This window comes from Toxotes jaculatrix, chromosome 23 (genome assembly GCF_017976425.1).
Source record: "Toxotes jaculatrix isolate fToxJac2 chromosome 23, fToxJac2.pri, whole genome shotgun sequence".
Classification (NCBI taxonomy): Eukaryota; Metazoa; Chordata; class Actinopteri; family Toxotidae; genus Toxotes; species Toxotes jaculatrix.
This window is the reverse complement of record NC_054416.1, coordinates 4,564,702-4,588,750: the sequence shown is the minus strand read 5'-3', so window position 1 is coordinate 4,588,750 and position 24,049 is coordinate 4,564,702. Positions and strand designations below refer to the sequence as shown.

The window sequence follows — 24,049 nt, the reverse complement described above, 5'->3', positions numbered from 1 at the left end:
CTCCTGTTTGTCCCTTTGTCCTGTTTAGGCCGTTTACAGCTGAGACATCCTCAGGTAGAGAAAAAGAGAAACAGTCATTCTGATAGGGAGGAGATGGAGCAGTGTAGCAGCAGGTTGCACTCAGGACCCCTGTCCCAGGCGGCCCAGAAGATTCTGGCAGTTCTACGGGCCCAGAGCAGCTCCTCCAACCATTACAGGCAAAGTCAGTCAGGGAACAAATAGAGAAAGTCTTACTTAAGCTGGTTGCAGTATAGTATGACCAAAAAGTTGTGTAAAGCCACAAGTGAACTAGTTTCTTGTAAATTGCTTAATTCACGTTCTTCATGTCCTTTATGTTATTCATGTCATTGTTTGTTTTTCGTCTCCTCCTTGCCAACAGATACTTTAGCCCTTTTGTAATTAATATTTTCAGATTTTATTGGCATTTTTGAAACCAGTAGGAAACAGTATTGCAGCTGTCACATTTGAGATGATTGTAAAATATTGGTAACAAGTGTTGCTCTAGGATACTGTATTATTTTTAGCCTTTTGTAGGTGTTGTCGAGTTCAGTAATTTGAAAAAAAAAATCTGTGATGGAACACACTTGCCTTGTAAATCACAATGGTGTGTAAAACAAGGAAACAGAATTATCAGGTCAGAGTCAGGTAGTTTTTTTTTTTTTTATAATTTTGCTGCTCGGTGAGACATTGCACATAAGTTGTTTAACACTTTACATATTTTATTTCTCTGTTGTTCCTTTAACATTTAAGTCTTTTTCCCTTTGCGTATGTGGTAGTGGAAACGTATTATGGCTGGCAGAGGGAGCCTTGGGCCCAGTGCAGCAGGAGCATGAGTCAAGAGGAGAGCAAAGACAGAGACACAGATCGGTAAGTCAGACAAAGTAGAGTCTCCGCGCAGTTATCATGACGTTTACTTGTGTTCAGTTAGAGTATCAGTTTTGTCAGTACATTCACATTACTACTTTTTACACTTACATTTGTGCCTGAGCAGAGTAGTGCAGAGTCATCTTGGCCTACACAGTGACACAGCAAACAGTAGCAGCTTCATATAACAGTGTAGTACAAGGGCAAGAAGGCATGACAGGATTTTTAATCACATTATTTGGAGGAATATTTGGTTGCACTGTTTCAGGTACATGCATACAAAACAAATCTTAACCCTGAATCCACCTAGTGCAAGTGTAAAACACAAAATGTAAAAAAGAAATCTCCCTTCCAATGTTACGGTTCAGGCCATGGTCCAGACCCCAGGTGTCCTCATTTTCAACCTCTGACCATGACTCTTCCAGTGAGAGGCAGAACCCTCAGACCTCGGCCTACTATCAGTACTCACAGACACCAGACAGCTCCCTGTCATCCCAGGCCTCCGCCCGCTGGGATTCCTCACTCCAAAGGCAGTCGTCTCAGTCTGAAGCCTATTATCAGTGCTCACAGACTTATTCCCACGGAAAGTACTCTGAACCCCCCGCTCACCAGTCCAGCCAGACTCCGTCATTCACTCAGCATGAGGTTTCTGAGACGACAGCGTGCTTCTCCCATAGAGACAGATTCACCCTGTCTCTCCAAATGCCAGAGAGACTTCCCGAACATCAGTGTAGAAAGTAAGTATCAGAGGAAATATGCATAGCATTGTAAGGTAGAGTATTTAACATCTTCTGAAATTTCCCCAGGTATTAAGAGAACAGCATTAATATTAACTTTGCACTTGTCCTTTAAGGTGGTTACATACTGTGCAACTTTGGTTGACACAAAGGAAAACAATTTAGCATGTATTGAATCTCTTCTGCTGCTGATTTTGTGAAAAGCTGGGATTTTAAGATCTCCATGCTCATTTTCTTTTATCTCTCATAGCTCCACTGAAGAAATCAGGCCGTCTTTCATCCTCAGTCTTTCTCCAGACAGAGACATCCAGAGTCCTGATGAGGGATCGTTCCCCTCAGTGGAACACCCAGATACCCAGGAGGAGGAGCCTGGTTTGGCTTGTCATCCAATCTCATCCTGCCTTACAGTAAGTGTTGAGACAGATAAAGGCACATCAGCAGCACTGAAGGAAAAGAAAGATACAAGGAGCTGGAATATCCTCAGAAATGAGCTAGGAGTCGCTGTTGCTTCAGACAGTTGGCTAAAGTGGAAGCGACCTCTGTCTGACCCAACCGAAGAGACCGCTAGTGGAGGAGAAGATGGAGGCATACTGTATCAGCCAGAGTCTGAAGCAGTCACAACTGGAAGGATTCATTTACCTCCCACTGGTTTTGTAACAAGACAGGAGATGAGCGGTGTTGCACCCAAGCTGATGAGACATCTAGATGTGGAGGAAGAGGGGGAGCTGATAGTGAATTCAATAAAACTGAAGACTAGTGAGGCACTTACAGGACATGTGTCAGACGGAGAGCATGAAATGCACAATAGAGTTAAGTATAAATCTTTAGAAAGAGGAAACCACAAGGTGAGGCCGTGCCAAACTGAAAACCCTCTAGTCTTGGGTCAGACTGTGACTAAGGCAGCAGAGAAGCACCACACAGAAGGAGCACTGGTGCAGTGTGAGCCTACCAAATTAGTCCTGGCTGACACCGCTGCTGATAACCTGGACAGAACCACAGAAGAAAGAGTAGATTTGATGGAGGTTGGATTTGAAGTGGAAGCAGAGAAGAGTGCAAAGGCAGACATTCATACAGACACTGAAGACAAGATGAAGACAGGGGAACCTCACTGTTCCGATGTCCAGCTCAGAAAAGAGTTAACTAGAGGAGTCACTGAGCCAGGAGAGAGGGGAGTACACAGAGATAAGTCAGTGATGCCACCTGTGGACAGTGAAGATGAGAGTACACCTACAGGTAAATGCATGATTGTTGATGCTGTGATACATAATCTTGGTTTTTATTAGGTGATTATTTTGAAATTTTATCTGCAGTATAAATATTCCATTTGCCTGGATATTTCTCATTATATTTTTTATTTCACCAATTTAAAATATTACAGTGTCACAGAGTAACTTAGAGGTCTGAGGAGGCAGAATCAGTTTTTGCTTTTATTTCCATAAATATTCATAAACTTGAGTCTCAAGTTTATGAAGAATGTCACCTTTTTATTACTGTGACCAGTTTTTTCACCATTATATAGTTCGACGAATCACCACTAGAGAGTGCTACAATACTTTTCTATGTACATCCTTTAACTGCATGAGTGAATGCACTCCAGCAGTGCATCCCACTATCCTTTTGTGTGGTCAGCTTCTTGTCACACTAAGAGTTCATCAAGACATGGGGTTTCTTTAAGCTACTCAGTGTATTAAGTATTAAACTATTTAAAGAGTAGAGAGACTCAAAGAAGTCAGAGTCCTGGGGCTGTTACATTAATGAGGAGGCATCTGTGGAGTCTCAGATTACAAATAGGGAACCAGAAAATGCACCAATATGGCATAAAAGTCCATAGCACTGCACTGCAACATCAAAAGCGTATAATCCTCAGTTCACATGAAGTGATAAATTGATATTTGGGAGTTCATTTGTAGTTGAATTGCAAATGAAGTGTTTAATCTTGTTCAGCTCAGGAAGTAAATGTAAATAATTTATTCTTGGACACAAATTAAAAATGGTGTGGACTGTTTTTATGCCAGTTGCTGGTTTGTACTAGGGGGTGCTAAAGCATTTAAAGTTGTGCCAAAGTCTTGGTAGTGGCTCTTGGCCATCTTTTTTTTTTTTTTTTTTTCCTCGGAGTGGCGGTGATGACAGAGCAGTGGTGAAGAGAAGCGGCACTGACGAGAGATGTTGTGTGCCTGCTCACGTTACAGCCGCAGGAAGGGAGCTTGATTCTTAGCTGCTGAGACAATGCTGAGTCAACTCACACACAAACACATCTACAAACACATACTCAGTAACACACACACACATACACAAGTTGTGTCGTAACAAGACGTCAGTTTGATCTTAGCCAGGATTTACAGTGTTGGCCGACCTTGACCTGTCACGCACACACTGTGTAAGTGCCCATATGTGCTTACACAACACGGCGGGTTCATTGATTGAGGACGTGTCTGAAAAGTGATGATCAGATAGAAATGGTCTTACCTCCTCCCTTCTAGAGGACTCATGCAGAGAGAGATGTCCCACGACAGCGTTGTCCCAGGAGTGCGGGGCAGGAGGGTCAGGGTTCAAAGTGCCATGTCTCAGTGGGAACCATCAGCACCAGGACAACATACAACAAGTGAGTCTGTGTAGAACAAGGTTACAGCTTTATGACTTTACGTAAAACAGTGCTGATTGCCTCAGACATATTTTAACACTGTTTAGGAACTTCAGAGATGATGGGGGTAGAAAGAGATTTGTTTCCTTTTCCTTTTATACAGAAATACTGATGTGTCTTTATGTTTCCCTGTTTTTATCTGTCTCCCACTCTACTTCCGTAATCCCTGAATGCGGAGGCAACAGTGTGCACAGCACCAACACACCAAAAATTTAAATAACTGCTTTCAGAAGGATTAGGCTTCTATTTCCCCGATGAACATAGGAATCAATCTGGCTTGTGTGAAGCGGTGTGCCGTCGGCAGTATTGCGGCACGCTGACAAGCGATAGCTCCCCGCTGAGTCCTAAAGTTAAAAAAAGTCCTGACACAGTAGTCCATGATACATAGTGGCAGAAAAAAAGAGAGAACAGCAAAGAGACAAAAGTAAAAGGGAGGAAGGAAGGTGGAGAGGTGGAAGGATGGATAGATGAAGGAAGAAGGAGGAGAGAAAGAGAGATAGAAGTGCAGGACTTCACTGTATTGCCATAATCAGCAGTAAATACATCAATCCATTCTCTCTCTCTTTCTCCCCTCATTCACTCTCTCACACTCTCCTGCATCCAGTGCTGGGCTACGGGCCATGGCCTGCCTTGGTTTTCTATCTATATCCTGTAGCACAGCACCCAGGGGGGGGTTCATGACTTTGTCAGCAGGAAAACTGGTTGTGTTTACAGGGAAATGAGGAAGACTCTCCTCGGGGAGCTGAATCACAGGAATTCCTATCTACCGAGCCCACTGTCATACAGATCTGTGCGCATACATAAACTCGCACAAGGTCTTTGAAAATCCTCAGAATACCCAACCTCACATCTCTTACCTTGATTTCACAGAGCCCAAGTGCACATGAGAACGCTTAGCGCTTTTGCATAAATACAGATGAGATTTACGGTTATGAATAATGGAGATGTTTTTAAGATGCTGGAAAGGGTACAGGGAGGTGACGGTATGCTTTTCAGAGATGCGACTCGAATTTCTGTCCATCTTGTTCTTTCTTACCTTTTCTACCAAATCAGCTTCTTTCTCGTCTTTCCACTTTTACACAGGCCCCTCTGTGACATTAAGTTTTACATTACATACATATAAAGTATAGGCCATATATACTTCATGTATTCATATTCTGTCCTGTTCAGTTCATTGAACCCTTTTCAAGTCCAAATGGGTATTGTCAAATTGTCAAATATTCATTTTCATTCACTCAGTGTTTTTTTTTTTCATGAAAAATAAATAAACCTGAATGAGTATGGGTGACTGTTGAGTGAGTGTGTGTCTGTGTGTGTGTGTGTGTGTATGTGACACTGTCCCAGCTTCAGGCAGACTTGTCAGACAGTGTCTTGACTGTCTATGTTTTTGTCTGGGACACAGTGCTGAGGGCTGAAGAGATGCACCAGGTCTCTCATCGCAGCCTTTTTTCTTTTTCCTGTTTATTTTGCTTCCCCCTTTTTACTTCTTGCTTTTTTCTTGCTCACCCACCTGCTCACATGTTTACTTTCTCAGCTTTCATTCACTCTTTCACAAATTCAGCGTTATGCAACCAGCTCTAAACTTGAATGGGAATGATTAATTCATACTCGCATTATACTCTGTGTTAAAGCTAATTCTGTGCAACAGAACATTTCCCTTCATTCAGCTCACTTTTCTAAACTGATCTTTTATTTGTTGTGTTTTGATTTTCTTTGTTACAAAACCAACACGGATGATGAGAGTCTGTATTTAAGTGCCTTCTGATGCTGCAGTGAGTCTGTCTGAGTTTATTCTTACCTCTTCTTTTCTCTCTGTTTATCTTCTCCCTGTCTGTCTGCATGGTGTTCACCTTTTCTGTTGTATAGGCCTCTAATAGAAGCATCAGCGGGAGCAGCTCAAGGACAGTACTGACCCCAGCAAGTGCTTTCGCTACTAGACAAAACTCCTCCACAGTCCAGGACTTGGCCTCATCTGCCATAAAACCAAGCAAAAAACTGGAAAACCACAACATGCCTACGTTCCAAACTCATTCACATCTGCCTCCTCTGATCCTCTCCTTCCCCCTGAAGAGAAAACATGAAGCACTTCAGCACCAAAATGATATCACTCCTCCCAAAATCTGCCTAACCAGGCGTCCTCCAAAATGGGAGCCACCTCGTTCCTCACAAGAAAAGATGAGGGAAGTAGGAGTCAGCGAGTCAAGGAGAAACAGGCCCAAATCCTCTGTCCCTGAACACCCAGCTGTACCCCCAGAACCACAGACTAAAGCCTGTCCTTCACATGAAGCAGGTATAGTGTTTGGGCTGCATACACACCCATCTGTCCCAAAGCAAACTCAACAGAGTCTCAGTAAGACGGAAGAAAGGGGCCATGAAACCACCAGGAGTGTTTCCAAACAGAACCCAGCCTCTGTAACCTGCCAACCAACCCAGCAGGCCAAATACGGGCCTGACCATGACACAAATGGGTCAAAATCATCCCATGAAAGGGCTAATACTGGTGAGCCACAATCCAAACCTGGCTATTTGACTGAAACCCTGACATCCGACCCCAGAATAAAGGATTCTGGGAGGCTGAACACAGACGAGAAGATGCAGATGCTTGAGAAGGCTGCGCAGGCCAAGACACTGGTACTAACCATGGTGCATCAGGACGGAAGCACTCAGTTAGATCCAGAACAGGTGAGCAGAGCTGGGGACAGGAGGTCAGTATGGTCCAGAGATTATAACCCAGGAGCTGTCACAGTATAACAAACATGAACACAACTGAGTTGCATTCAAAGCTTTGGTACAGCATACTACATTTAACTAAATATCACTGAAGATGAGTGCTTCATCAACTGTTCATTTCCTTCTTTGATCCTTGATATAGAAGCTCACTCCACCAGTGTGTGGTCTCCTCGTTCTGATGAAGAACGACCTGGATCTCAGCACACCACAGGACTCTCTGGGGTCTAACGACAGTGCGGTCTTCTTAAAACTAGATCAAACGCCTGCGTGGGCCCAACAGCAAACACATCAGAGCCAGGAGCTTTTTACGAGGTGTGCAAGTGTATGTATGTGTATGTATGTGTATGTATTTGTATGTATTTGTATGAGAAAGATGTGAGAGTGAATTTGAAGTGAGTTTACAGTGTGTCCATTTGGGCTTTTACCAAATCTACCAAATAGGCTTATGTATGTGATGTATGGTGCTTGTGTGTGTGTGTGTGTCTCCCAAAGAAATATGCTGTTACAGGTACTATCAAGATCTCAACTGGTTGTGTGCTATAAAGCCAAGGATTTGCTGCGTACAGCACTGCAGTTTTACAAACAAGACCTCAACTGGAAACAAGGTATGATTCTACTCCCAGCATGTGTTTTTGAGTATCAGACAGGTTTGACAGGTGGTTGTTAAATGTTTGTGGTTTCTTCTCAATATTTCGTAATTTCATTGAGTGTTGTCTACAAAATCATCCACGACACAAACAACTGGTGTGAAAATAAACATTATTACAAAAAGAAGAACGTTTGGAGACACAGCGGCAGCAGGCAGCTTGAATTATTTTGATTACAGTGGATTTCAGTAATGAGAATTTTTCACAGAAGAAAATGAGTATCAAAACATTCACAGACCACATGTCTGTTTGCAGCAAACATTTTTAATGGCTGTATTGTAATCTCCAAAATATTTGTTGCTAGTCTCTTATCGGCATACTGTTCATCATATTGAATACTGTTCAATATCATAAAGAGCTTTCCTCTCTGCTCAGTGGCAGGCTGTCATATCCAGGACCCACAGGTGGCAGGGTGGCTACTGGATCCTGCATATCCCTTCTCTTGCTACCAGGATCTTCTCAGCAAACACTGCAAAAGACCCAGCTCAACACCTGCCCAGGGCACCAAGAAGGTTAGTTAAAATGTGAATTTATTAATCCAAGTAGGAAGATTCCCTGCTAAGACAACAGGGTCACCTTCAGAACAAATCCTTGGAGCTGATTTCAGTGTCTGGAAGTACAACATGGTGGATGCTAGCCCACGCCATCTGGTTTAAGGACACTGACTGTAATTTACATTCAGAAATCTGTCTTTGGAAGGACAGAGAGGCTTCTAAGACAGTTCATGCTCCATATAAACACCCATTCCCTGGTTCATAGACCACATATGCATCCCTGAACACAAGGGAGAAGGAAATCCTCAAAATCTTCTTCCAGATATAAAGCTTAGTACAGCATGTTACTCCCCTCTTATTCTCTCTGTTTGTCTGTCTGCCTCACTCTCTCAGATTTCTCAGGTCATCTCAGATCTCTGTTCCCTCTACTGGCTCAATATGGAGCTATGCTCAAAACTACAGGTTAGCAAATGCATGTGCACAAACACACACATATGCACCTGTACATCCAGTAAACACAGGTTACTTTATTGACTGTTTGTGTGTCCAGAGCCGGGGGCTGTGGGAGCTTTACTCAGATATGGAGCTGAGCATGATTCCTGTCCTGGCAGGTGAGGGTGCAGTGCATCTGTGGTGAAAAATATACTTGAATGTCCCCAACTTATTCAGTGAAGTACCAGTTGTAACTGTTTCATGTAAGGACAGATTAGCAAGCAGCACTGGATGATTATGTCCTTGATTTATACTTGAACATTTATGTAACTCTGTTCTTGCATCTTGCATCAAAAGAACTCTAATTAACTCTGTTTTCAGTAGGTCACTGCTGAAGGTCTTGTGGGGTAGTAAATGTCTGCTTGTGTTGTTGCAGTCATGGAGAGCCATCACATCCATGTGGACAAAGAAGCTCTTAAGAGAACTTCAGAGCTACTGGGGGTACGACAACACATCAGTACAGAAAAATAAACCCTTGTGGTAATTACGGTTGGTGGATCAGGGTTATTAATAAGTAGAGCAGGACAGTTTGTCTAACAGACAGGAGTTTTTCATATGGCTGCTGGGTGAGTAGACAAACTTATCTCCCACAGCCAGGAGTTATCAGCATTTTCCTTTTGGTTAATGCTAATTTCCCACTAGATCTCAACAATGGAACAGGAGCAGTGTAAACAAATACAAACTGCTCAGTGTGATTAAAGATAGACAAGCTAACTTTAAGTAATTTAATTTACCTCCAGTCCGCTGCTTTTTTTGAAGTAAAATACTTTATCAGCACAGGACTGAGATAGAAGTTGCTCAGTGGTTTAGCTAGCATAGGTAACAGTATTTTCTGTATATTTCTTTTAACAAATTTTTGTAAAAATCTGTAGGCATAAATAGATCTTGGGACAAACAGAATTTTCCACACAATGAAAGTAGATAGCTACAACCCTTTTATTTTTTAAAGGGTCAGACATGACTGGAAATGTTTGGAAAACCCAGAGGCATTTAACATAATCTGATATTTATTGAACAGTCTTCATATCTTCATCTGACAGTCATATAGTCAGAGGTAGACAGCAAACAGGAAATTAACCGGAATCCTAAAAGGCAGTCATGAAATAAGAATCCTCACATTAATCCTTGTTGTAAAAAGGAAAATGTGCTGCCCTGTGTAACAGCTTCCATTTGTTAATGTCAAACAGACTTAATGGAAAAGCTCTTTTGGGAAGCCTAGTTTTTGCCAGCCTGTGTATAGGTATGATGTTCAGGGTCAGCTCAGATTTGTACTGCATCATTCTCAGCTGATTGCATTTTACCCTGGCTGCTGAAACAGTGCAGTAGACAGCTGCTGTATTAATACAAATGGGAGCAAAACAGTGAGAGGATGTGAAAAACAGAAGAGACTTCAGGGAAAAAAAGAAAAATAGAATTTCTCCTTTTCTTCTTCTGGGTAGGATTAGTGAGGTGGTGGGTGGACGTCCTCTAGGGACCTGTCCTGTTTACATGCAGATATAAACCAGTTCTGGAGACTACGTTTAAGAGTGATCATAGGCACACAAAGACAGACATACAGATGTAGGGGACACAGCTCAGAAATACACACGTGTTCATAATCAGTTTTACGGGCAGTCATAAAGACACACATGCACTCTTAACCCCACTCGCAACTCTTGCAAGCGCCAGCAGGGGTGTTGTTGTGGAGAAGGAGTGTTGGTATCTTGTCGTGTTACTATAAATAGGATGGAGAGTCTGTCTTTTTCCTTCAAGAGGCTGTGCTGCAGGAAGGAGCATCGCTGTCTGCCTCTGCCAACACACACGTACTGAGGCAGTGAAGTTTTTGCAGACTGCTGCAGAGTTGTGTGTGTTCATGCATGCGTGTGTGCTTGTGCTGTTGTAATATGTGCCTGTTAGCGCAGTCGGGCATGTCCCCACTGTCGTGTTGGATTTTCTTTTTTATCTGAGCTGTCAAGTTCACCTGTCTGAACGCCAAGCAGAGCATCCCTCCCGTCTGTCAGGCTGCATCTTACAAACATGCTCACATGCTCTTTTGTCTTTCCACCCAGCATTATTGAAATTCAGCTGGACAAACGTCACTTAATAAACCTCTTTCACATCCTGCCTGTGTTTTTCATCTGTCGTGTCAGAATCAAACTGAAAAGTCCACATTTTGATGCTGTGTGATGACTAATCTCAAAGCACTGATCCAAAATATTGCCCTACAATGTTACTTCCCTGCCATACCCGCTGTGTGTGTGTGTGTGTGTGTGTGTGTGTGTGTGTGTGTGTGTGTGTGTGTGTGTGTGTGTGTGTGTGTGTGTGTGTGTGTGTGTGTGTGTGTGTGTGTGTGTGTGTGTGTGTGTGTGTCAGACACAGTACTAAGGCGCTGGCATCCAATATTGATGAGGCAGTCTGGAGTCTGCTCTGGGCAATGAGTGAGAGAGAGGGAGAAAAGTACATATTTTGGAATTTTTGTCTGCCAGCTCCCCCACTTTTTTCCTCTTTCCTTTCTCCTCCTCTCATTCTCTGTCTCTATCTCTCCCACTGTTTGTCTTTCTTTCTCCACCCTCCTCTCCTTCATTGCTCCTTCTGCCATTGTCGTTTCTCCCGCCTCAGCCTATCGTGCTGTCAAGTTCTGTCTGTCTAACCGCCTCGCTCGTCTGACTGATGTCTGTTTGTTTCGAATGCCATTTTCTATCAAGGTCCAGACCCAGCCTTCCCTCCTGCCGCTCAGTCCTCACCTCTGTCTCTCACCGTCTCAGTTTTTTCCTCTCATCCTTTCACCCATCTACCCACTGAGACATTTGCATCACATTTCAACTTTTTTCAGCCATTTCACTCACAAATTTTCTCTGTCCCACCTACGTTCCCCTAATCCGTCACTCTATTCTTTTTTCTGTCTCATCACCCCACCTCAACCTCTCCCCTCCCTTTTGTTTTTCTATTCTTGTCCCTCATTCTCTTGTTCGCCTGTCAAGTTGTTAAAGTGTTTGCGTTTTTTTCGATCAAACTTGTAATGAGTTGCTGGTGTGTGGTTGTCAACCCAGTCGTAAAACAAAAAAACAATTAAAAAAATGTTTGGGCTGAATATTGTATGAGCAGGAATCTGTTTAACTGTCTGCCCTCACTCACTCCCCCTTTCCCCTCATTTACTCTTCTTCATCTTTCTCATTTACTTTTCATCATTATCCTTGTCTCTGTGGGACTCTGGGGCCTTTCAGCCTTCCTCTTTCATCAAGTGCCTCTTCCTTTCACTCTTTTATGTCTCTTATTTTCCTTGCTTCCTTCCCTTTTTCCCATCCCAAGTCCCTTCTGTCTTTGTTTTTTATCCTCCATCATATCCTTGCTACCTTTCTTTTGATCATGCTTTCCTTTTCTCTCTTACTCTGACAAACATTTCCCTTCCCTTCTCTTCCTCTTTCTTGCTGTGTTTATCATGCTGTCTGTGTCGGCTGTCCTGAGAAACAAAGTTAATTCCATATTTGTATGGATTATCACAGCTGTCATTAAACCCTGTCTACCTCTGTGTGTCTTAAAGATTCAGAATGTTTGAGCAAAGCTGTGTTTTTCTGTAGTTGTTTTTATGTATAAACATATGTGTGTGTATATGTGTGTGCTGTTTGTCATTTGTTCATGTGTGATCCTAAAGAGCTTACTGTGTGACTGATGTGTGCATTAGACAGATTAATAGTCCTTTGCCTTTGGCCATTGAAAGGACAGAGAAATAAGACTGGTTCTGTCTCATACATATTAAGAGTTCTCACCTCGAATAACCTCCACAGCTTTACAGCACGTTTCATACTCAGGTCTGCAAAATTTGTTTGATTATTCACTTATCTGGAAAAGTTTCTGCCAAGCTAAACAGTCACTTGGCTCCTGAACTGTGTTATTTCATCAAACTGACATGAATACACTGCTGTCTCCTAAAATTTTAATTGGCTGTATATCCACCGAGTGACAGACTCGCTAATCTGGAAGAAGTCTGACAAAGATATGAAATATTGTAATGGGGTGAGACGTTCCTTGCTTTTGCTATATATAGTACCTGAAAATGTGACAGTTTTTAAGGCTACAGTCATTCAGCTACTATTCAGTATATGCAAAATGACAGCAACAGACATGACTGTTATGTTTCTTTTGTCAGTCTGCACACATGTAGCCTAGGTATTTTTTTTGTTTTTTGTTTATCTTGTGAGACATGATCCACAGATGTTACTTAACTACACACTTATTGACAGAGGCACAGTGGAATGGATTGTTCTAATTAGTATTTGTTGTTACATGCACTGAATAGCACATTGGTCGGGTAATTGAAGGAGGTTAATAGTCTGACTTTGACCTTTAAACAGTCAGTAAGTACTGGTAGGTTAAGTAGGCTTTTTGGCTCATATGAACAAAAAAATCCACATGGAGCCAGTCTGATTTACGTTGACCTTCCGTCTCTGTCTGTCTCTCTCTGCCTCTGCCAGACTAAGATGAAGCAGCTGGAGCAGGAGGCCCACCGAGCAGCAGGGCAAAAGTTCCTGGTCACCAGCAACACTCAGCTACGAACAGTGTGTACCCAACGTTTACCAGCTTCTGTGTGAAGATGTGTGAAATGCTTACAATGTGTAATGACCTCTTTTTCTGTGTTGTGTTTGTGTGTCTATGTATATAAATGTGTGTACTCTGTGCCTGCACGTTTCCGTGTGTGTGTTTGTCCATGTTGTCTGTATGTTTCAATGTTGACGATGTATGGATGAATGACAATGTTATGGATGAATTTGTGAGTATTGTGGATTTACACTGTTTGAAGGTTTTGTTTGAGAAGCTGCGCCTCCATGAGCGCTGTGAGAACAAGAAACTTCCTAAGACCATCAATAAACAGCAGCAGTCAACATCAGAAGCTGCGGTGCGGCGCACACAGACACATAAACACAAACACACACAGACATGTCAATATGATTCTTAAATCTCCTTTAATCTAAGGAAGCCAGCTCAGTCAAGTTTCAGTATGTGCACTGACATATTCACACATATTTGCACACTCAGTTCATGTCCTGGCACATCGTTTCCTAATATTTCATAAACAATTGCCAATACAGTAAATACATACAGATGAATAGGTAGACAGGCATCGTGCTAACTTATTCTGTAGCTGCAGTTTCAGTTGAAGAGAACAAAGGAAATACAGCAGATTTGCTGTAAACCGTAAACCATTTTTTCTCGTCCTCTCCCGCCTTTGTCTTATTTTGTTGTAGCTGTTGCAGCTTCAGGACCTGCACCCTCTGCCAAAGATTATTCTAGAGTGCAGACAGGTCAGTCATGTTTATAACTTTATTCATCTGTCAGAATTGTCAGAAACATTGTTTGTAAGGGGGTTTTCTATGCTAATTCAAGCAGCAGTCTTTTACTGCCCAGATCACTTGTGAGATAGCCAGTGTGTGTTATCAACAATTTACTTAAAGTTATAAACAACTTTTTATTTTACTATAAAATGTCTTTATTGCTACTAACAGATTCACAAGATCAAGTCCACTTTTGTCGATGGAATTCTCTCATGCATGATGAGCAAGGTGAGCCTACAGCTGGTCTCAGGCAGTGATATAGCAAATCTGTCAGTGGAATACCTGAAGTGTAAACATTCATGGTGCACACATTCACCAAAAAGGATGTCTGACAGGCGGTGTTACAAGTCTAACAAACAGGATTTTTCACAACTCTGTAACTCGCTTCTGCTCACTCTGAGATAGATATGTCTCTAGTCTTTTCACCTTGAGGCTGGAACAACAAAAACTAGAGAGTGAAACCAAAAGTTGAGAGGTTGCTGCGGGCTACATGGACTCAAAAAGATCCCAGAGCTTTTGTTTTTCTTAACACACAGTTTGGATCTGCATTGGTGCGCTGGAACGGTGCTTGTATGCTAGTAGACAAACCCATCTGGCTGTATTGAATTGGCAGAGCAACGCTGTAGCTCTGTGTCTGATTGTCTCCCTACATGGGCTTCATCCGACTCTGTATGGGTGCAGCAGCTTGTGTTTGTCAATCTGTGCTTACCCAACTCTGCAAATGAGTCTGTCTGGCTATCTCTTGAGCTGTTTGGCTTCTGAGAGTGGAGATTCATTTGTCGGTCTTTTGGACAGTGCCAGCAACAATCCCAGCAAGAACAGGGAGCTGCTGACAAAACAAATATGAAATTTTTTACTCATAATCTATATATTAAACGTGGTAATTTGGGTATGAGTATATAAATTGATATGTCATTTATGTATTTAAAAGTGTTTTTGCCAATAAAGTGATTTTTGTCATGTGATTTATGTTAATAGGCTGTTATTATAGTGTAATTAGCTGTTTACACTGCAGTCCAAAGTCAGTTGTATAAGCCACTGTTGACCATATTTTCCTAATTTGCCCGGTTAATAAGTTTGGCGGCGACCAGATGTTGGGGTTACATCACACAACAGCAGCCCTGAGCACAGTAGTGTTGTTGTTGTATGACCTGCATATTGCACCAACATAACTGGCACCATCAAGTCTGCAAACAGCTTGATCAAACGGGGCATCAGGCAGCCGTGTGTCACTGTTGATGCCTGTCGGTCCAAAAGCAGAATCAGAGTGATGATGGGAATGAGGATCGCAGCTGTTGTTTTCAGGCTGAATTGGATGGGAATCAGCTATATGGAAACATGACTGATCACATAGCTGAGTCGCTGAAATGTGAAGAAAATGTTTCACTGTAAATTTTTTGCCTCTAAATGTTGCTGTGGTAGCATGTTGGATATGTCTGTTTTCTACGGTATCTTGTTTATTTTTATCTGACTCTTTTTCGTATCTCTGTCTCAACAACTCATCAGAACTACATTTCCTCTACATGGCACCAGACCAGTGCTGTGACTGGCAGAATCTCAGCGAAACACCCAGTAAGTATAGCCTGCCAGCCATCGCTACAAATCACCCTCTGTCTTCATTTCTTTGTCTTTGTTTGTTCAACATTTTAACTAGCTAAATTAGTTGTTAAATAGCTGCTTCAGGTTCAGGCTGCCCTGTGCTGTGTTGTCAGCAGAACAACAGTGTTGAGTTAGCGGAGCTCTCCGTGGTTCTGAACTGCAGAACCACTTAAAAGAGTGAGTAAATTTACTATTCAATTTTAAATCAACTAATGTCTTGTGAAATAACAAGTAAACTAATTTCTCTTTACTGGTGCTCTCTTAGTACCTGACATTTTCCATGATCAGGGCCCAAAAGCCTTTGGTTTGTATCGAGTGTGCTGAGATTTTAAAACAAACCAGTACAGTGCGATAATAATGAGAGATGAGAGTCTGAGTGTGTTTGTATAGTAGTTGTATTTGAAAGACAGCAGGTCAGTGATAAAAACATCAGAATGAATAAGGTTCAGCCACACAAAAAGTCTGGCTGATAGATAGAGTCGGTGAAATAGGCCTACTGAAATATTTATAGTTCTCTGAGTGCACACACACCACAGACACACATACACTGAGAATAGGTGAGTCAGAATGAGAAAAGCTTAAGTCTTAGAAGAAATATTTTTGTCACAGATTTCAGAATTCTTATTTTTATGACTTTTTCCACGTGTTTGCTACTGCCAGCTACCCCCGCTAACTCCATGTACTACTTTATATTACTGCCTTCACTTTTCCCAAAAGGTACCATTCGTTTTTCAATTAAATTTCCCTTTGTGGTTCCATGCAGCCATTGGTTTCAGTTATGCCAGCGTGATATGAAAATCCAGCTGCACAGACTTCAAACTTGGTTGATGTACCTACACCACCGCGCTGAGCCTTTTCTAGAAGAGAGGCAGAAGCGCTCATGTGTTGGATGTTTAAAAAAAAAAAAAGATTGCATAAAGAAATACTTAATAATTAAATTAGTTCATGAAATGATCATTGAAAGCCATGTGTTTTTTTGATGTAGTGCAGGGTACCTTATGTAGCTGAGGTTAAGAACTACCTATTTCCCTTTTTTGTCTCTCAGTCTATTACACATCCAGACACAAAGTGCTAAAGAAGCCATATATGAAAAACAGACCACTACAAACAAATGGTTTATCTGTTTTCTACTTGTCAGCTTTGTTATCACCCCACCGTCTGTCTCTCTCTCCCTCTCTCTCTCTCTCTCCCTCCCCTCCCTCTCTCTATCCCCCTAGTATGGGGCGGTCGATAGCTCATTTCGACATTACCCAGCTGTCAGGGTCCAGTGGTTCTGTCACTGAATACTGCTCTGTCTCACACACACACACACAGCCGTGGAGACAACTTCTCTAATCTCACTTAGTTTGAGCTACACATTGAACTGATCATGCTGCTCCTGAATGATATATGACTGTTGTGCCCTGTTCCCTCTGCGCAGTCGTGGGATTTGGCTGAGCGTCCCATTAAGGGTATGCGGATGCTCGTATCTGGAGTGTAGCCGTGTTGTGTGCACGCCACTTTGGTCTTTGATGCGTGTGTGATGTGCTATAGTTGTAATTTGTTTCTAATGAAAGTGATAGAGAACACAAAAATGTCATTAGGAAAATTAGCAGATTTAAAGCAGTTTTAAAAAATGATTTATGGGAAACCTTGGTGGCTGAGTGGTTAAGACTCATATCATATACAGTAACCAAAAGCCGCGGTTCATAGAGTAGTTTGATGTTAAGGGAGAAAATGGAACTGTTCTGCCACTCACCACTCTGCACACACACATACAGGTCATACACACACACACATATTCAAATGAGGAGTGTTGCGGAGGGGTTTCGCTTTCATCTGTTGTGGGTTCAGCTGAGGAGAAGCCAGACTGCAGCAACAAAGGGTTGCCTGAATAAAAACAGGACAGCCGTAAAACTGGTGCTGAGCTTAAAGCGCTGGAAAAGTGAGTCTCACTGCAGAGGGAAGTGAGGCTTTTCTACTCTGCCTCATCTGTTTTTATCTGCTGGAAGCAAAAATATGTGCAGCCTGTGAGCCTCGGCTTCACCCTCTCCATCTGCAGTGTTTCTGTCTCTGGGTCTCTTCTTTCCTTCTCCCTTTTATTGTCACACTCTGTCTCTGTCTGTTTTTTCTCTCTTCTCTCTTTCTTTGTGTACATACCCATGACTTTCTTGTTCCTTGTTCATATCACCCCTTACTACGTTCTTTTTGTGTTAGTCATCCCACAGCAAGACTCAAAATCCCATAATTCAGCGTGGGGAATTGTACGTATAGATTGTGCACATTTACCTCTCTCATTGTATTTTATTCTTCTCATGTGGGGTACGAAAAGAATTTGATGTGGCAATACAGACGACCAGTGCTTTATTGAATTATTGATGTTAAGCCTGTGTGTTTTCTTGTGACTGTGCAGTTGTGCGTGTTCCCAAACTGCCGGCAGAATTTCCTTTAGGGCTTGTCAAGCGGTTTCATGTTCGTTTAAGATTACTCTGCATTTAGTCATTAAATGTTTTGCACTTACACAGAGTCCTCCCAAGGCTGATCTAAGCACTTCACTGAAGTGTGTATCATGTTCTCTGCTGACTCAATGGCAGTGCGCATACACAGCGAAACACACAAACAGACACACACTCTTGCACAATCTCTCTCCAAAGTGATTGTTGCTTAAAAAATATTTCAACAATGTAGGTACACAGATTTTTTTATATTACATTTTGACAGTAATCTGGTGTTATGATACTGATAATGATGCTGGCCTTTGGGCAAAAGTTGTAAACACTTAGTGCCAGGATTAAATTGACATGAACGGTGCCGCTTGAGTCCCTTCTTCTGCAGCATATCAATCAGCCGTTGCCGATGTTAGATAAACTGGCCTTTTTCAGCACACCAGGAGCAATCCCAGAGTTCAGAGGGACGGCAACTGATGGCAGGAAACTCCTTCCACTCTGGGTCTTAGTGCCCTCCAGTCACCTTACCAGCTAATGGGTAGGCCGGTTGTGGGCTTTGTGGCCATGTGCCAGTCTCTTTCCACGCTGAGCAGATGGATTTATGCGAGTGTGTTTGTTTGTGGTTACAGCGTAAATAGAGGTGGTTTAATTGTATGTGTGTCTGTGTGTGCACACACGCGGGGATGCTTCTGAGTGCACATAAAAACACGCATGTGTATTTGTATGTGAGTGTGTGCTGTGTGATGACTCATTAAATTGGTGCAGTGTGATTAAATTACACCACACCAGCATAGTGATTCAGTCTTCCCCATCTGTTTAACAAGGCATTACCCCTCTGAGACTCGCTCTGTATCTCTGTGGGCCAGATTTACGTTCGTGAAAGCGCAAGGCAAATTTGCAGTGCGCCTTTCATTCAATTTGTGCTCACAATCCGTGTGTAATTAGAGCCAGATGCACTAATGTAGCAGTGTGAATCGCTTTAAATAGCACTGGCCAGTCCAATATTATTAGTAGATATACAGTATTAAAAGTAGACAAATGATTGTGCGGTGTGCCATGAATTTAGGAAGTATGCACAGCTATACTCCCAGGTTTATATCAGTAAGAAAATGTGTCTTTATCCTGTGAAGTTGAAACACAAAACTCGTCATTATGGCTCATTTGAGCACACTGGCATATTGCTGCCCTTTCAGAATAAATATATTAAGTGACTGTTTAGCGATCTGCGGCTTACCTGCAAATGAAGCAGCCTTAAACAAGCCATCATGAATATTTCAACTAATGCTAATCTAAAAACATGGATCCCTGGGTCAACAGTGCTAACAGGTGCTTTGACAACAAGTGTCATCGTCAGGCTCTTGTGGGGCCCGAGCAGACCCACTGGAGGAGCCAATAGGAGCCAAATGCAGATTAATTATCAGGCTATTGTGTGCCCATATTAGGACATGAAGGGGGCATTAAAGAATGCAAACGGCGAGTTGTTATGGTGAATAAGGAATGATGCTGTTTATGGTGTGAGTAGTGGAAAGACAACACAGAAAACAAGCGCATCTGCATGATGAAGTGGTCCATTCAGAGTCAATGAGCCCAGGAGAGGAAGACACAAGCATGTGTCTTGGTGTGTTTGGCAGTCATTGGCTCAGACATATTTTCAAGCTGTGTATGTGTGTGTGTATGTCCTGTGTCAGGCAGTCCAGGAATATTTATGTTGTGTGTTTTTTTTTTCTTTGTATGTGTGCAACAGAGTAGTACACAAGTATTTGTGTGTCGGCTCTGTATAAATCAGGCTCGTTGATGTAAGGGAGGAACAACATCAGCCGCCATTTAATGGAGCCCGGCATGTGCAAGCGCTCATCTGTTTGTGCCCATCTGTTTGTGTGTGTGTCTTTGCGTTTGAATGTGCCATACACACTGTGCGACTTGCTCTTTGTGTTGGAAGTACAGTTTGTACTGTTTGTGCATCTATGTTTGTAAGAACCCAGTTTGAGTTTTATACATTTAGGGGGCAGAATAAATGAAAGACAAGGATATGAGTGTGTGTGCTAATGTGTGTGTGTGTGTGTGTGTGTATGTGTGTGTGTGTGTGTGTGTGTGTGTGTGTGTGTGTGTGTGTGTCTGTGTCTGTGTCTGTGTCTGTGTCTGTGTCTGTGTGTGTGTCTGTGTGTGTGTGTGTGCACTTGTTTGGACTCTAACCAGTCTCTCTCAGTCTGACTCCCACCGTGTCCACTAATGAACTGGTTCTCCGTTCCTCATGACACAGTAAGAGTGATAATGACTTAGACGACACACAGAGCAAGTGTACGTGTGTGTGTGTGTGAGTGTGAGTGTGAGTGTGTGGTCGTATTTTAAGTTACAGTCATGTGTAGCACGCGCTATATGCATGTGTTGCTTCTATATGTACATACTGTTCCTCGCCCCTCCTCGCCACACAACACTGATGTAACTGACCTTCACATTCTGTGTTCGTCTTTTGTAAGTAGTTACCTGACCTTGTGTCTCCCCCCTTTGTCACAAACGTTGGGCCAGTGTTCTTTATGCATATTGACCAGTGCTGGGGAGAGAGATTGTGTCTATAGGCTCGAGTGTGTGTGCGTTTTAAACTGTACAGTCAGCAGTGAGCAGAGCAAGCTGACCCAGACTATTTTATATTTTACAATTTCTCATTCATCCTCTCTCTCTCTCTCAAACTGCAGTGACGCATGCACTGTATTCCCTCTGCATCCCTACTGTTGAATTCTTTCATTCTCTCCTCTTCTTCTCTTTTATCTTCATCCCTGCCCCCATTTTTTTTTCCTGTCTTCCCCTCTCTTTGGTTTCCTCCGTTCACATACTCACGTCTGACTTTCTCTTTTAAAGCATCTGAGGGTTTTGATTTCGAATCAAAACACAGGGCATCATTCAATTTTGCATAACAATAATCAACAAAAGCTGAATTAGGATCAGTTTGACATCAGTTGGACCAGAGCATCATGGTTGGCCTTTACATTTATATTAGATGTCTTCTTTTGTGCGTCTTTTACTGTACAGCATGCTTTGTGTGTTTTTGTGTCTATGAAGTGTTGCAGTAGCAGAGAAGTCCTGGAAAAATGAGTGTGTAGCGTGCTGGCATTCTGTTAGGTGAATCGCTGTGCTCTGTACACTATATGTACTATGTTGATTTATGCTGCCGTCACTGCAGCACTGTGCATGATGGGAACGCTGAGCATTCAAATCTGACACACTGAATCTGTCCCCTGTCCCATCACAGGGCGACACCCCCACACAGCACAAGAGACACACGCATTTATAATTACCTTTACCCTTATGTCATATACAGTTGTAGGAGCACCTGTGTGTGTGTGTGTGTGTGTGTGTGTGTGTATGTATGTGTGTGTGTGTGTGTGTGTGTGTGTGTGTGTGTGTGGCATGGCTATGCTTATGTGGTACATTAGGGACTGGTGCATGGTACCTAATGTATTTTTTCCACTGTCCACACCCTGCTACTGCAGTCCTGTCTTTTCATATCCTCTCTCTCTTGCTCTCTCTCTCTCTCTCTCTCTCTCTCTCTCTCTCTCTCTCTCTCTCTCTCTCTCTCTCTCTCCCCCTCCCTCTCCCTCCCTCTCTCTCCCTCACCCGCTCCCCCTCCCCCCTGAATAATGAATGAGTGGTGGAAGCAGAGAGTGGTTTTCTATCTCTGGATCACACATAACCATGCACACTCACTGTGGGGTCAATCCAACCACATACACACTGGATTCTGCCCATGATGGGAAACACTTTTGTTATGGTGTGTGTGTGTGTGTGTGTGTGTGTGTGTGTGTGTGTGTGTGTGTGTGTGTGTGTGTGTGTGTGTGTGTGTGTGTGTGTGTGTGTGTGTGTGAGTGTTTACATGTCCTTTTCTTCACCTGCTTGCTTCTCCATGTTAATCAATGTTGTGTGTGTATTTGTGTGTGTTGGTGCGTACACACTGATTAATGTGTCCTACACGTCCTTGATAATAACCTTTAACATCCTAACATTCTCCTTATACATACACCCACACCCTGTGCTGTGTGTGTGTGTGTGTGTGCGTGTGTTAAAAGGGTGGTTACAGTGGGATTAACAGGGATTAAAATGGAACTGCTGAGTCTGAACCTCTTCCTCCCCATCAAACAGTGTGTGTGTGTGTGTGTGCGCGCTAGTGAGGGTTATCGCTTTCCCGTTTTTCTTCCTTCAGGCAGAACAGAACTGCATACATGTAATTTTGTTTGTGTGTGTCTATATCAGCAGCGGCTTAGATTTCTCAGTGGGTCGATTCAGGGTGGGCCAAGAGCCCAGCAAGCATCAGGCTGTGCCTATTTTAAGAGGTGTGTCTGAAAACTTAAAAGATCTGTAGACTCTCTGTTCTTCTTAATCTCAGCCAAGCAAAGCAGCCAGCGCCATTTAAATGCTACGCAGGGTTTCTGCTGGTCATGGAACTTCAGGATTATTTCTCATTTGTCATCAGAAGACAGGAATTTGATGAATTCACTGTGTTAAGCTGTAATTATGAGGGAACACGTTTTCCAGTCAGCAATACACTGTTTAGGTCATAGAATTGCTTTAGTTTACAGGGGAACATCTAAAAAGTCATTGATTCTACACAGATATTACACATGAAGTTCAGTTTGTTCTTTACACAGTACTTGTTGGCACAGACTTGTTTGGTGGAGCAGAATGAATCAGTCGAATACACACAAGTGAAGGTCACCTCCACACCTCCATCTTTTCCCCCCATCTCTTCATTACAGCCTCAAAGGAGCCTGCTGGGAGAGGCCTTAGATATATAAAGCTGACCTTTCTCACTTATGTAGAGCTAGATTCGTTTATTTAGGTTTCTGCAGTCGGGAATAATTTGTCTGTACAAAACACGGTTGAAAAGTGAAAGACCCACTTCCACAGAGTAATGAGACACTGTTACAGTACAACTCTAACCACACACCGTACAGCACTCTAATCAACTCCTGCTGGATTACAAAATGTGTGTTCTTCCAATCTAGAACTTCCAGGCTCTGCCGAGACAGCCACTTCAAGTCACCAAGAAGCAGCACGTCCAAGGTAAGCTTCACACACACTCATTAACACAGTCACACACAGGAGCACCCCTCCCACATGTTCTCGAGAATGAGACAGTGATAAATGTCGAGGCGTGTGTGTGTGTCGGTGAGGGAGACATATCCCGGGCATACAAAAGCTGATGAGCGGGAAGCTAGTAAAGAGGGTTTATGAGGATGGTAAAAGTCAGCAGCAGCAAAGGGCCAGTCAGTAAAAGGAGTCAAAAGTGTTTCCTTTAGATTTGTGTTTGTCTGCTCTGTACTGTGGCCTCGAATGTATAACTTGTTTGTATATGCCTCCCAGTTGCACTACATCTGCTTGATTTTAGGATGATAATATTTTAAACAGCTCACTAATCCACACGCGGATATTCAAGATAAAAAAAATTAAACATTTTTTCTTTTTAAACATTCTGAGATTTGAAGATGGCACTGAAAGCTGGATTAAAAGAGATTAAGTGGAACATATTGTGTTTTAAAATGTGCCTGGAAGTCGTTTCTCTCTTCCCCTGGTGTAAGGTAACGTTGGTTTGATGAGGACAGGAAAAAAACTGGTGCTTTGTAAATTAACAAAAGCCAACAGGAAGTCACAAGAGTCATTTGAAAGTAGTGTGTACCCTCTTACAGAGCCAGTTGAAACATCTGAGAAAATGAACAGCTGTGCTTAATTGATCATGAATGCAGCATAAAGTAAAAACTGCAGTGTAGTACCTCTGTGTACTTTCACAAGAAGAATGTTTTTCCCAAGACAGCCTGGGGAGAACATTTTCCATATGGACACAAGTGTCGAACTGGCAACCTTAGATATGATTATTTTCCCATTGTACCTTCTCTGTTCTCGCCCTCTGAGTTAAGAAACAAAATACCACTGCACCTTTTCCCTTTGGCAGAAGTTTTAATTACCTCGTCTTGCCCTTGTTGCACACAGTCATCATTTGATAAAAACTGCCACAGCGACACTTTTGGTAAATAGCCTGACTCTTCATTTTGTGTGACTGCTGGTTGAGAGCTCCACAGCAGTTATATTAGAACAGATGTACAGTGCATGACAATTTAGCT

The 24,049-nt window shown here is 42.6% G+C and overlaps 1 protein-coding gene across 1 annotated transcript in view; it reads left to right on the top strand.

Moving 5' to 3' along the window:
* Nucleotides 1-6,816: 6,816 nt before the first annotated feature.
* Nucleotides 6,817-24,049, top strand: part of poln (polymerase (DNA directed) nu) — a 36,078-nt gene continuing 18,845 nt past the window's right edge. The window contains exons 1-13 of the mRNA XM_041031804.1: nt 6,817-6,924; nt 7,115-7,284; nt 7,465-7,577; nt 7,995-8,131; nt 8,507-8,575; nt 8,664-8,724; nt 8,982-9,046; nt 13,057-13,140; nt 13,383-13,478; nt 13,828-13,884; nt 14,086-14,142; nt 15,421-15,486; nt 22,937-22,994. Coding sequence (XP_040887738.1) covers nt 6,835-6,924; nt 7,115-7,284; nt 7,465-7,577; nt 7,995-8,131; nt 8,507-8,575; nt 8,664-8,724; nt 8,982-9,046; nt 13,057-13,140; nt 13,383-13,478; nt 13,828-13,884; nt 14,086-14,142; nt 15,421-15,486; nt 22,937-22,994 — 1,123 coding nt within the window. The 5' untranslated portion in view covers nt 6,817-6,834. The remainder of the gene's footprint in view (nt 6,925-7,114; nt 7,285-7,464; nt 7,578-7,994; nt 8,132-8,506; nt 8,576-8,663; nt 8,725-8,981; nt 9,047-13,056; nt 13,141-13,382; nt 13,479-13,827; nt 13,885-14,085; nt 14,143-15,420; nt 15,487-22,936; nt 22,995-24,049) is intronic.